This window comes from Sebastes fasciatus, chromosome 22, assembly GCF_043250625.1.
Source record: "Sebastes fasciatus isolate fSebFas1 chromosome 22, fSebFas1.pri, whole genome shotgun sequence".
Classification (NCBI taxonomy): Eukaryota; Metazoa; Chordata; class Actinopteri; order Perciformes; family Sebastidae; genus Sebastes; species Sebastes fasciatus.
The window spans coordinates 12,161,418-12,175,404 of NC_133816.1; the positions used below are offsets into that span (position 1 = coordinate 12,161,418).

General features: G+C 41.1%; 2 protein-coding genes across 4 annotated transcripts in view; both read right to left on the bottom strand.

The window, feature by feature from the left end:
- The window catches only part of LOC141760852 (fatty-acid amide hydrolase 2-A-like), a 20,166-nt gene extending 16,363 nt beyond the window's left edge, over positions 1–3,803 (bottom strand). The window contains exons 1-5 of one of the 2 annotated variants that reach the window (XM_074623947.1): positions 3,574–3,803; positions 2,288–2,370; positions 2,056–2,192; positions 1,605–1,814; positions 346–465 (exon numbers count right to left, since the gene is read on the bottom strand). In XM_074623947.1, coding sequence (XP_074480048.1) covers positions 346–465; positions 1,605–1,814; positions 2,056–2,192; positions 2,288–2,370; positions 3,574–3,762 — 739 coding nt within the window. In that variant the 5' untranslated portion in view covers positions 3,763–3,803. The remainder of the gene's footprint in view (positions 1–345; positions 466–1,604; positions 1,815–2,055; positions 2,193–2,287; positions 2,371–3,573) is intronic. The other variant, XM_074623946.1, reaches the window with a different exon arrangement.
- The window catches only part of LOC141760851 (fatty-acid amide hydrolase 2-B-like), a 16,260-nt gene extending 3,470 nt beyond the window's left edge, over positions 1–12,790 (bottom strand). Inside the window, exons 1-11 of one of the 2 annotated variants that reach the window (XM_074623942.1) lie at positions 12,473–12,787; positions 10,822–10,904; positions 10,590–10,726; positions 10,192–10,401; positions 9,555–9,674; positions 9,172–9,307; positions 8,673–8,790; positions 8,428–8,547; positions 6,988–7,099; positions 6,032–6,220; positions 4,810–5,873 (exon numbers count right to left, since the gene is read on the bottom strand). In XM_074623942.1, the coding sequence (XP_074480043.1) occupies positions 5,698–5,873; positions 6,032–6,220; positions 6,988–7,099; positions 8,428–8,547; positions 8,673–8,790; positions 9,172–9,307; positions 9,555–9,674; positions 10,192–10,401; positions 10,590–10,726; positions 10,822–10,904; positions 12,473–12,661 (1,590 nt within the window). In that variant the 5' untranslated portion in view covers positions 12,662–12,787 and the 3' untranslated portion in view covers positions 4,810–5,697. Of the gene's footprint in view, positions 1–4,809; positions 5,874–6,031; positions 6,221–6,987; positions 7,100–8,427; positions 8,548–8,672; positions 8,791–9,171; positions 9,308–9,554; positions 9,675–10,191; positions 10,402–10,589; positions 10,727–10,821; positions 10,905–12,472 lie in introns of those variants that run through there. The other variant, XM_074623944.1, reaches the window with a different exon arrangement.
- Between the last annotated feature and the right edge of the window lie 1,197 nt (positions 12,791–13,987).

Below are 13,987 nucleotides of genomic sequence, written 5' to 3' on the forward strand. Positions count from 1 at the left end.
CAAGCTGTTAACACAACAATAACATATTAACACCTTTTGAGTTTATATCCTGAATTTATCAGCAAACAGTTACCTCTTTTAACTCTGTTTTTGGTCTCCACCAACTCCTGAGGGAAATATTTGGCTCTTTATCTGCTAAATGCTCCAGTTATGTTCACCAGCTAGTCACTAACTGTATCTATTTGCTGTTTGCTGCTGAGCAGGTAGTTTACGCTGGGTTTTTAGAGTTTTTTCACCGAAAACAGCTGCCTGCTGCGGCCGGAGTTAAATACAGTGGATATTGCATCAGCACACTGAATAAGATGTGGCTGCATTAATATACATTTAACATTCATTTTCTCTCACCAGGAGAGGTTTTATGGCCAAATATTCCGTTGAAGAAACAGGGCACACGGATGCTGCCGCCGATGTCTGAGCCCATGCCGATGACCGCGCCTGCTGCTGCCAGTATACTACCTTCCCCACCTGAGGCAGGCAGAGGAAACAGGACAGGACATTAACAGAGAGAGAGAAGAGACTAGTTGGTGAATCTGCTTTAACTTGTTTAATCATAGTGGTCAAAAACTCCACAAGTAGCCTTTACCTTCAGCTTTGACGTTATTTTCACATATGCAGCATGTAGTAGTATTCCCCAAGACCTGTGAACAGATTTTAATGTGTAAAATTGGAGATCCCCTTTAAGGAACCAAGGACTGAGTCTCTGTGTTTGTGTGTTTGCAGTATAGGCTACTGTAAAATGGTTATCAGGCAAAATCTGCACTATTCCTAGATACAAACAGACAATTAGCCGTTCTCAATAAAAGTTTCTTGACTCTGAAGCTAAAGTCAATGACGGGATTCCCTGCCTAAAAGAGAAGTTGATCCTTAAACTTACTATTCAGTTTCCTACGTTTTTGTGTCAAACTGACTAAAAGGGACAACAATTTCAGAAATTGGTCCAGTATTGAGCCAGTGAGGGGTCGGTGGCAGCAACTCACGGGCTGCATTGTAATTCTATTGGGGCAAGCTGGCACCGTCATTTACGTCCACTAAAAGTGTCTCGCTCAAGAAGACGTGTCATTCTGAAATCTGGTGAAGAACAGTGGAGTAATGGAGTTCATCCATGGTGGCAATGCGAGAACCATCCAGGCAGAGTTTGTTATATGGAAGCACAGAAAGCGTAGCTTAGTGTTATCTAAAAGATTTTCAATGACGTGGCTGAGTATTTAGATGATTTTGACAATGTGGACGAGGTCTTTGAATTCGATGGCCGTCCGTATTTATTTGAGCCAGAGTATACGGATATTCAGATATCACAGCGAGACTTCTCCTTTAGTGGGACTTGGACACAATAACAAACGGATATAGTGAAAGGTAAGAAACATTTTTTATTTCTCTGTAGGGTCCTTTCCATTATGTCGTCAGACACTTATAATAACAATCTGAGCCTGTCAGTGGCAAAAACAAGCATTTAAAGTGGACTTTACGTTACATTGACGCTGCTCTATCTCGACCAATTTCAGAAATGTTTCTCCCCATTAGTAACTTACACACAAAAATGTTGGAAAATAGGGTCTAGGTTGAAAAATACCAAAGTTACCCTTTAAAGCTTTAAAGTCTCTAACCTGAACTTCCTCCTGGTGTCCTCTCCAGGTCGTAGGGGTTGTTGGTGATGCCGTGGAGGTGGTTGTGGCACTCATACCACATACACAGCTCACTGGTGTTGGTGACGCCCATCGGGATGGCCCCCGATCTCTTCAGCAGGGCCACCAGAGGAGCGTCGACTGTGGCCACGACTCCTCGCCTGGAGACCACACCTGTAGTGTGGGGCATACCTGCAACACGGAAAAGTATTAAAATGCTCACCTGTAGCATAAAATCAAAACTAAAGAGCCTGAAAATCTTACATAAATGTAATAATTACTGTTTAACTGTATGTTTACTATCCAAGTAGTTGTATGTGTATGGATATATGTTATCAGTATGTTGACTCAAATACTGGTTATTTGATGTTTGTATCTCAGTGAAGTGCCTGGTTTCAAGTGGCTGACAGGAGATATGATTTCTGGAGGTTACCCTGGAGGGCGTAGGACCCTTTGACAGAGAGTGGGACTCCCAGTAAAGGCAGTCGATCCTCCAGCACCTCCTCTCCTCCAGTTTCCTCCTCAATCAGCTTGTCGACCTGCGTCGCCTCCTGGAGAGCAGCATCAAACCTGGACGGAGAAGTATTGACCCAATTCTGTTTAATTCCTGATGGGTACGCATCATAGTGGAAACTGTCTGATGAGGAGGAATTATTCTTTCTTGCCTGTCTTTTGTAACAGCGTTCAGAAAAGGGTTGACTTCCTGGATCCTGTTAATGTAAGCCTGCACCACCTCAACACTTGACACCTGCAGAAACACTATTGGACTACATATAGGTGCATGACTACACAAGTCACAGAACAAAAACATGCAATTATGCAAACTATGTACAACTATTGCAGTGCATTCCTTCAGGTGAAATATGAAACAGGTTTAAAAAAAAAAAAAAATACTTTTGATGCTACTGCGAACATTATAATGGCCATGGACATACAGCAGGGCTGCAACTAGCAGTGATTTTTATTATAGATTATTGTGCTGGTTGTTGTCTCAATTAAACTATTAATCATTCTGTTTAAAATATGTAAGAAATAGTAAAAATCACATCCTCCGAAAGATTTCTATCATTGAAAACTTGAAGATATTCTCATTTTACTAGCTGAAACTAGTGCATTGTGCTTAAAAATTATGAATAATCTATTATCAGCAAGCCAATACAGTAGCCCTTCAATAAATAAAACATTTGTGAAGCTTGTAGTAATGATATTAATATTGTCTCTCCTCCTTTCCAATATACTGTGGATGCCTTTCAATGTAATGCACACAATAACTCACAAAATCCAACCCATACCTGTCTGACAACGTCACAATAACATTAAGATCACATCCCTCATAAAAGGCTGTAAGGACATTATAGAGCAGCTGCTTCTATTGTGTCCACTATAATAATAATAATAGTGTATAATGATAAGAAGCACAGGTGTTATTCCAGAGGTGCTACTGGCTTTCATACATGTGTTAGTTCAAGAAGCAAAAGAAAACTTCCCACCTGCTTATATAATAATGGGTGTAAATGACCCTTTAAAATACCTGTCGAATTCGATGTTAACCTTTAATTTAGAATTAAAGGTTGAATCATCTTTTATTTTCTATTCATTTTTTTTTTTTACATTAATTTGGACACAAAGATCTAACCTCTTAATTTTGCTGTCAAAGTGCACCAGATTGATGCATTTAACTTTAAAATGTACAAAAGGAAAAACCCTGAACTCAACTATTCGAGGTCATCTTGCGAGAATTTCCCCAACTTGCGGGTCAGAACTTGCCCAAACAGTAGCATCTGGTTTTGATTTTATTTGCTATGATACATTTGGTAAGGGTTAGCACATGTAAAGAAGAATAAGTGTACATGTAAGAAGTGACTATTTATTAGACTGAAGCCATTTAATTAAACACGCTAACTCTTGTCTGGCCAGCAGCGGTTGTCTCGTAGTTTGACCGGGTACAAACCTCTTTTCTCCGGATCTTCTTGGCGAGCTTTGTCGCTGACTGCAGCAGGAGAGGGTTGTTGATGAGCGGGAGCTTCTTCCCGGACACAGCGGGTCTCCGAGGGGACAAGAGCCGAAACAGCGTAAAGAGGACTCCCATGACCGCCTTGAAGAGCCATACCTGAGCCTTTTCCAGACGGCTCAGTGCCATGTTTCCACCGTGGGGAGAGGACGGAGGGTCAACTAACTATTATTTTTTATTATCAATTAATCAAACTATTATTTTCTCGATTAATTGTTTGTCTTTTGTCCATAAAATGTCCAAAAATAGTGAAAAATGCGCTTCCAATACAAGATCTTTGAATCCTCACATTTGAAAACCAGCAAATATTTGCTTAAAATACGAGTAAAACAATTATCAAAATACCTGCCGATTAATTTTTCTGTCGATTTATCGTTGCAACCCTAGAGTACCATAAACGCAAAAAGAAAAAAGGTATCAGATAAGGAGGAATGATTCTTTCTTGTCTGTCTTTTATAACAGCGTTCAGAAAAGGGTTGACTTCCTGGATCCAGTCAAGGTAAGCACCACCTCCACACCTTGCAGAAACACTATAGTTAGACTATGTAAAGGCATGTACACAAGTCACAGAGCAGAAAAACAAGTCACGTTGCCTACTATTGCAGTGCAACCTCTAGGTGAAGCTTGAAAAGGGTTCGTCCTAAAAACAGGGCGGGGAAGAAGAAAGAAATACTTTAAACTTATTCTCCTGCTGTATGTATATGTACAGTATGTAATGCATAGAATAACACACAAAGTCCAACCCATACCTCTCTGATAATATCACAATAACATTAAGATCACATGCCACCACATATAATTACAGGAGGTGTCCCTGAACACAACGTCTGCCTTCTCCTGTCTGTCTTGCAGAGAACAGGGGGACATCCTCCAGATCAAGCTGAGCCAACACTGCTGGCCGTACCTTCATATTTGGTATCAATTTTCACATCTAACTTTCAGCAAGAAAGTGAATAAGCACGTTTCCCAAAATGATAAACTAGTCCTTTAAATTAGGAAAATGTGTAATGTTAAATGTTTTACACTCAGAGGGACAAATTTGAAGTTAATTTTTTCTGTATTTTTTTAATGAGCTTACCTTTAGTTTGTAATTTAACTGCTGCAACAATAGTGTTTTGTTATAAGAAGCTGTAAAGTTGATGTATTATGTATGTATGTTAAGTAAATGAGAGGAAATATTCATACCTTTTTTTATTTTATTAAATGAAACAAATGATTTGGAGCATAAAACAGATACCACAGTTATTATTATGCAACATTCACGCTACCACACAACTGAGGTTTGTTAAAACATGTTTTACTGTCCAGTCCTTACTTAAATCTGTTGTTACCATTCCTAATTAGTTAAAAACCCCTCCACATCTACACAAGGTGTTTCATTATTCTGACCTCCTCGGGGATGTGTGAGCATGTCCTGACCACACTTGATTGTCATCTCTCTAGATGAGTTGCACCTTTTCCAACAGGACAAAACCTTTATGTTTATTTAAAGTATATGGAGTCAGGTAACATCAGCACTTAGCTCTGAACCTGAGCGTACGTCTAATTAGTTGGACCAACGGAAACGTTTGTGTGGGTGTGGAGGGCATTTAAAACCTTGAACCATGTGCTGACCTTTTGAGAGTTAAAACAGTAGCACATACACATGTAACTGTACAGGTGCCAGTCCAAAAACAAGCCCAAGTTCTATAAAATGCAGGTATCTGCACTACACACAGGACTTTGACAGTTGACACTGGCACTATATTAAAGTGTTAAATGTATTACTCAGTCAAAAAACTTTATTTTGTGTGTTAATGTGAATGCTCCACTAATATAAAAATCTATCTTTCTTTAAAGCTTGTGCTAATGATGTAATCGTCTCTGAACAGGCTAAATTATAAAATCATGACTGACACTTTCATTAGTGCAAAAATCTCTTCCACCTGAACATTCAGCGATCTGATTGTACCTCTTTGTGTACTACGGCAAGCAGCAAGGCAGATAAGAGAGTACCACAATCTTCAGTCCAACCGGCTCCAGTCTGGTAGATTTGGTAATGGCTGTCAGCGTGTGAGTGTGGTTTTAGTTGGCCCCGGGTTCCCTCCAGCCTCCGAACGTCTTCTCCAGGTAGAGAGCCACCTCGAGGGTCAGATGGTCCTGCATCTTCCCAGCAACGACCTGCACGCCCAGAGGCAGCCCTTCTTCACCCATACCCAGGGGACACTGGGTGACCGGCAGCCCGAGGATGTTGATTATACCTGGAGGTAGGGAAGAAAGGGTGAGTATGTGGAAATAAAAATAAGACGGGAGCACTTTCTGACAACTTCCCTGGAGGTTGGGATATGTCCTATAACTGGAAATATTAGAATAAAGTAAGCCAAAGTAATATGTCCCTGTTGAAATATGACGAACTGACCTGTGTAGGCGAAGTCAAAGGGTCTGAAGAGCGGGTGGTGGTGTTTGGGAGCCACTCTGGGGTGCGAGGGGTAAAGAAAAACACCGTCGGTGCCCAGCAGCTCGTCCACTTCCTTCTGCAGCTTCTCCTTCTGCTGGATGAAGAAGGCCGAGGGTTTGGACACGTGGGTCATCTCCAGCAGGGCCAGACCTGAACACACACATAATGTTTAGTGCATGTGAGCGTGCCCCACTGACCAGCTCACGGCCGCCGCTCTGCACTGCGCTCATACGGTGGTTACGACATCGTGGAGGTGTAGCGCCCACCTTCCCGGTTCCCCTTCAGGTAAACACTGTTGCCTTTATTTGCACTCTTAGCGGCAAGCCGTCGCCATGTTGAGAGCTGTGTTGAGGCAATAGATTTGCTCTGAACTTCCAATTTAGTACCTTTAAAATTAGCTAGTTTAACAGTTAGTTAATTTGTAAGTTGTACGGAGCCCCAAAGTGTTCAATATTAAATAAATAAATAATTAAAATAGATAATTGCATTAATGAAAATATGTAATATATAAATGAAACAATTTGTCAAATCATTTTCAAAAGTCTATTTTAATATTGTAATGGAATTTTTTTAAATCAATAATTCAATTTTATTTTAAGTGACATTTTATTTAATGTCACTTTTTATTTGGTAATGAGTGGAGTTTTAATAATTTGATTATTTCACATTGTTGGTTCATTTATATATTCCACACAATTTATTCATGTACGTTTTCATAATGTCTTTTTTCTTTATTTAATATAGAACAATTTTGTGGTTCCATAGTATTGCTGCTTTATTAGCAGCAATGAACGTCTTATTGCACCCATCAAAACAGACAATTAAATATTAACAAATGAAGACAGTTAAAGGAAACTTAATTGATTAATACAAGTTAAAATAAACAAAAGAAATCAATGTTTTTTCCCCTCTATTACCGATAGCAGGTATGGTATGCGCTGATTTTCCCATCATCCATTTCAGCAGCTCCCACAGAGGCCACACGGATCTTCCAGGTTCCCCCATCAGCTCAACAAATGGCCGAGGGGGCTGAGGGGAAAAAAACATTTTAAACCGTTATTCTGTCTTTCTAAAGTCACATAAAGTACAGAGTGTGTATCTTATATTTCTGTCGCCACACTTGGAAAGTGACCATGGTTAAAGCGGGATAATGCCCTTTGAGGTGTCCATTATCAGAAATTAATGGACTTAGCGCAAGCGGACATTATCCCTTACTTAAACATAACATATTTTGGACTCCTTCCCAAAATCGTCTTATTTCTGGGCAGTGCCATAACATATATAGTAAAGATCCTCTCTCTCCACAGCCATGTCAACATAAGTCTCACATATTAGAATTAATTTTATTCAGCTTCTGTGTTGTTTTATATATTTTGGATAAAAATCTTCATTTTATATTTAACACATTTTGATAATGTCACATTATAGTGTCCCATTGTTCTAGTGGTGGGTGTTTTCCAGGATCACGTTCCCATTGTAATTTAACTTTGTCCATGCCACTACAGGAGGAGAGATAAGTGTGTCAAGTTTGGATACTGTGCCTCTATTTATTACAATATCTTTCAATTTATTAATCTGTGTCTTTATCTAGTATAGATTTCAGCTGTAGGTACTGCATAAAACACAAATCTTTAAATCTCATTATTCTCTCCTGCTTTACAATTTGGCCCCATACTGACTTGAATGTGAATACTAGCGTGCAGTATTATTCTCCTTTTCGTTTAGAATAGTTAAGCAGGTTTGCTTCTGTTCGTCCACGAGACTCCCAACAAATCTGAGCCCGTATTAGCCACTAGTTTAATCTTTAAAAGTGCATTGTATTTTATAATCGTATGTGTTTTTTTAAGTAACTAGTAACTATAGCTGTCAGATAAATGCAGAAAAGTAGTGGAGTAGAAATATAAAGTAGCATAAAATAGAAATACTCAAGTAAGGTACCTCAAAATTGTACTAAAGATCAGCAATGAATTACTTTCCACCACAACTCTTGTCTTAAATTGAATGCAAATTTGCAGTAAAACTCCAGAAAAAGGAAGAATAAGAAATGGTAAGGTGGTTATAATCACTAACCGAAGGACCCTGCAGAAATGTGTGAGTGGTATGCTGTGTCCTAATAGCTAAACAGATTAGTGAACCATTTCTGGGCAGCAGACTACGATAAGTGCTGTGACAAAGACTCGGCCTGCTTTCTTTTACTCATTACGTAGAGTCTTGGCCACAGCAAAGTTAATGTTTTTCCAGTCTTTCCTGTTTATGGTCATTCAACTACCAGGAAAACTGATAAAAACAACTGATAAGCCACTGTTCTGTACAGACATGCATGCAGGGACACACTGCTCTGGATCAGGAGGACCTACCTTGCCCTGCTTGTCAGGAAGACCCATGTAGGTGTCCCAAATCTGGTAGCCGTAGCGGAGCTCAGGGAAACGCACTTCTTGGACTTCCACTCCGAGGTCGGCCTCCAGACGCTCCACCACCTGGAGAACAATCACATGAGGATTTTAATTCTAAAAACCTTCCTGATAAGTCTGGTTTTTCCAGCACTCATTTTGCAACTTTTTTGCAAACTCGAGACACTCTGCAGAAGTTGGATTAGACGCACCTTCCTCTGAATCTCCAAGAGCTCTTTGCTGACGGGCGTTGTCATTTGAGAGCCGCCATCGTGAGGGATGGTGAAGAACCGCAGCTTCTTTATGTCAACCTTCGTGTTCAAGGACAACCTGTGTACATGTGTGAAGAAATACTGCAAATTAGACAAACATGACTGTTGAACCATTGCACCTCAAAGATTTTATTTTAACACACACTGTCAGGGTTTGGGTGCGTGCCCGACTCAAACCGGACTCTTGTCCCTGTAAGGCACTTTAAATTGTGGTTCAAGTTCTTTGCATTCACTTGATTAGAGCTTTTTCCCACAAACGGAGGGGAACAGGCCGCCTTAAATGGCAATTCTGGGTTTATGGTTGTGCGTGTGCCTCCTGATGATTGCCATATTTGCATCTCAACAATTTGATTATACAAGCTATTGAAATATTACATTATCCTACCAGCTGCCTGCAAGTAGGTTATGCCTAGCATCTGCTATGAATGTGAACTCTTACATGTGAGCGTTGGGTCCCGCCATGATCTTGAGCATGGGCAGCAGGTCCTCAGCGTAGCGGCACATGGGACCGAGGCTGGCGTACTCTTCTTGTCTGCCAGTGCAAGGAGGGTGATGGTTCTCAGATGACACGACACCTGCAGAAACACATCAAAGTCACGGTGAAGTCTGGTTTATGAATGTGTTCTTTCAAACCTGCAATAACTGCTTTTTTTTGGCCATTTAGGAGCAACGGAAACAAGCTGCAAACACAACATTGACATATTAACACCTTTTGAGTTTATATTGCAAACTTGTTAGCAAACAGTTACATATTTACACATTCAGCAGTTACATTAATTCATTCATGTTTCTGTCCTACATTTAACATTCAGTTTCTCTCACCAGGAGTGGTTTTATGGCCAAATATTCCATTGAAGAAACAGGGCATACGGATGCTGCCGCCGATGTCTGAGCCCACGCCGATGACTGCGCCTGCTCCTCCCAGTATACTGCCCTCCCCACCTGAGGCAGGCAGAGGAAAGAGGACAGGACATTAACAGAGAGAGAGGAGAGACTAGTTGATGGATCTGCTTTTTCTTGTTTAATTATAGTGGTCAAAAACATTTGAGTTGTGCTACAACCCTGGTTTTACGAATGAGACAGAGTTCGTACGAATGCCTTATGCTGTTCCAGCAACATCGACTGAATAAAGTGATAGCCCTTTCCACTCAACCAAGTCTCTACTTGGCCATGACAGGCTGTGATTGGGCCCCTCAGGCCTACGTCACTGAGCCTCCACAGCAGCATATATACTATATATACCTCTAGTACCCAGAAGTCAGATCCTGATTGTACAAACTCTTGTTCTGATTCGTAAAACAAGGGGTTGTAGCACAACCCAAACGTTTCACGACTAGCCGTTCTTAATAAATGCTTCTTGACTTTGAACCTAAAGTCAAGAACAGGATTCCCTGCGTAAACAAGAAGTCAATCTTTAAACTCACCATTCAGTTAAAAGTTAAAAATTAAGGTTTCTAACCTGAACTCCCTCCTGGTGTCCTCTCCAGGTCGTAGGGGTTGTTGGTGATGCCGTGGAGGTGGTTGTGGGACTCGCTCCACATACACAGCTCACTGGTGTTGGTGACGCCCATCGGGATCGCCCCCGATCTCTTCAGCAGGGCCACCGGAGGATTGTCGACTGTGGCCACGACTCCTCGCCTGTGAATCACACCTGTAGTGTGGGGCATACCTGCAAGATGGAAATTTGTTAAAACGATGAATTGCAGCCTGAATGTAATTGTATGTTTGAACTATTCAAGTAGTTGTATGGATATATGTTATCAGTATGTTGACTCAAATACTGGTTATTTGATGTTTGTATCTCAGTGAAGTGCCTGGTTTCAAGTGGCTGACAGGGATATGATTTCTGGAGGTTACCCTGGAGGGCGTAGGACCCTTTGACAGAGAGTGGGACTCCCAGTAAAGGCAGTCGATCCTCCAGCACCTCCTCTCCTCCAGTTTCCTCCTCAATCAGCTTGTCGACCTGCGTCGCCTCCTGGAGAGCAGCATCAAACCTGGACGGAGAAGTATTGACCCAATTCTGTTTAATTCCTGATGGGTACGCATCATAGTGGAAACTGTCTGATGAGGAGGAATTATTCTTTCTTGCCTGTCTTTTGTAACAGCGTTCAGAAAAGGGTTGACTTCCTGGATCCTGTTAATGTAAGCCTGCACCACCTCAACACTTGACACCTGCAGAAACACTATAGTTAAACTACAAAGGGGCATGACTACACAGAAAAGTCACAGAACAGAAAAACAAGTCATGCTGCCAGAATTGGATAAAATGACTGCAGTGCATTATTGCAGTACAGATAGTAACTGTAAATTGAAAAACAAACTATTTAAAAATAAAGGAGAGAAAAAAGGTAATAATAATAAAATATAAATAAAAATTCTAAAATAAAAAAAATATTAATTAAAGGGACTGTTTGTAACTTCTTACACGTATAAATCAATCCGGGTCGGTGTCCCGTGCACGCTCACGTGTGGCTACGCTGTTCAGACAAGGCTCCAACACAAACTACACGGAAGCACCAAAACCACAAAGTTATATCTAGTGAAGCCCGTCTGTTAAACAGTGTTGGCCGCGGTTGGAGGACGCGGAGGAGACCGTAGCTTTGGTCTCCAGGGCCGGAGTCTCTGCTCCTCTGCTCCTCTGCCTGCCTGCCTTCACTCACAGCTCGCTCCACCTCACGTGCATGCGCGCACACTACACACTGCAGGAGAGTTAGTTGAGCTCTGAGAATATCTAGTGAATGTACACTGGACGTTTGTGCAGAAATAAATACTGCAGCTCCTCCAGGCCAACAGAGGTTTCCCGTGTCTTGTGAAGTGACGGGGCTCCGCAGCGAGTTACGTTATCGTCTCCGACCAGGTGCCGGTGTCTCCCTGTTTCCTCCGGCCGCGGTCGGGAGGCTGAAGCAGGAACAGCCAACACTTGGATCAGCATTGATTCATGGAGAGACCTTCGTCTGGTCAGCTAACATTACTGCCAAGCAGCTGAAATATAGAGTGATATTGTGGTTTTAGCTGGCGTGTGTCGCCTCACTGTTTTTGACGGATGCTCGCTCACATTCAGTGAGCGCGAGCAACAGGACGCTGACTTTCGTTGACTTAACGGCCGCAGGTGTCGCTGTTAACAACCAATTTCTGATTCTTCCAAACAGTCCCTTTAAACTTTTTATGTTGCTCTGCTAACATAATAATGGCTGTGGACATGCAGTAAGGCTGCCACTGCAATGATTTTCATTAGGCTATATATTATTGTGCTGGTTATTTTCTAAATTAACCTAGTAATCATTCTGTTTACATTATGTAAGACATAGTAAAAAAATATTAAAAAATGATGAATAATCTATTATCATAATTGTTGACTAATTTATTAGTTTTTTCAGCTCTACATAAAAACAATATGCTGTAATCAAAAACAATAAATACATGATTTGTGAAGCTTGTAGTTATGATATTAATAATGTCTCTCCTCCTCTCCACTATACTGTAGATGCCTTACAATGTAATGCACACAAAGTCCAACCCAAACCTGTCTGATAATGTCACACAATACATGCCTCATAGGGACATTATTATAGAGCAGCTGCTTCTATTGTGTCCACTATGTGTATAATGACAAGAAGCACAGGTGTTATTGTTCCACAGGTGCGGTTTCATTATAGAGGCATGTAGGGTATGGATCCTTACAGAGTGGACCACAGCTAGTTTGGCTGCAATATGCATGTAGGAAATAAGGAACTACACACCTCTTTCCTCCGGATCTTCTTGGCGAGCTGCGTGGCTGACACCAGCAGGAGAGGGTTGGTGATGAGAGGGAGCTTCTTACCGGACACAGCAGGTCTCCGAGGGGACAAGAAGCGAAACAGCGTGAAGAGGACTCCTGTAACCGCCTTGAAGAGCCATATCTGAGCCTTCTGCAGACGGCTCAGTGCCATGTTTCCACCGAGGAGAGGAGGAGAGAGTGTCAGCTGCTGTTCGGCTGTGGTCAAGCCGGATCTGTTGTCAACTATGGAACTCCTCCTCCAGCCTGCTACATTGTATCGAGTTCACCAGGTTAGTGGCTGTATCTGTTACTGCGCATGTGTTGTTCCTCAGGATGTGACGTCTGACTTATCCTCTTTTCACCCTCCTTGTGGCTGGAACCGGATATTGTTGTTTTCTCTCCTTTTTTTAATAATTAAAATAATTTTAAATAATCCATGTATGGGTATTTTTTCATATTATAGTTACTTGCACAATTCTTTATTTTTTTATATATATGAAAACACCAACAATAAAAAGTTCTATAAAACTTGCACAATGTAGCTTATATCATTTATTTAGTACTTATTACTTTTTTCACATTTAAAGGGACTGTTTGTAACTTCTTACACGTATAAATCACCCGGGTCGCCTATGCACGCTCGCTGTTCAGACTCAGACTCCAACACAAACTACACGATAGCACCAAAACCACAAAGTTATATCTATCTAGTGAAGCCCGTTTTGCAAAACAGTGTTGGCCGCGGTCGGAGGACGCAGGGGAGACCGTAGCTTTGGTCTCCAGGGCCGGAGTCTCTGCTGTACTCTGCTCCTCTGCCTGCCTGCCTGCTTGCCTTCACTCACACACCGCGCTCGTTCTCGCTCCACCATATGTTCATGCGCTCACACTACACACTGCAGAAGAGTTAGTTTAGCTCTGAGAATATCTAGTGGACGTTTGTGCAGAAATAACTGCTGCAGCTCCTCCAGACCAACAGAGGTTCTTTCTGATTCTTACAAACAGTCCCTTTAAGTAGATCTTTCATGTCACAGAGTTTTTAAGTTATACCATATAGTAGGCTATATAGCTGAAAGACACAAAAAAATCTCAAGGTCTACTTACTAATTCTTTTCCAGGGCAATCTTCATCAGTAGAGTTGTCCTGATGAAGACCATGAGTTGGGTTGAAAGATCCAAAAAAAAGATAGTAAGTAGACCTTGAACTAAGATATTTATTTATGTATTTACTTATTGGTCATACTCCTATTTCCAGGATCCAGAATGAACTTTCAAGCTTTTAATCCAAAAATTGTATGCGATGAGACTATGAAATGTGAGTTTTATTTTGAAAATCGTTACTGGAATGGCTTTATTATGGCTAGCTTGACGATGACCTAAATTGGCCTCCTAGGTAATAAAAGGTACAGCTTAACCTATGGATTCAAGTATGGATTTGTGAATAACTAGTTATTAATAATAATAATAATAATAATTATTATTATTATTATTATTATTATTAT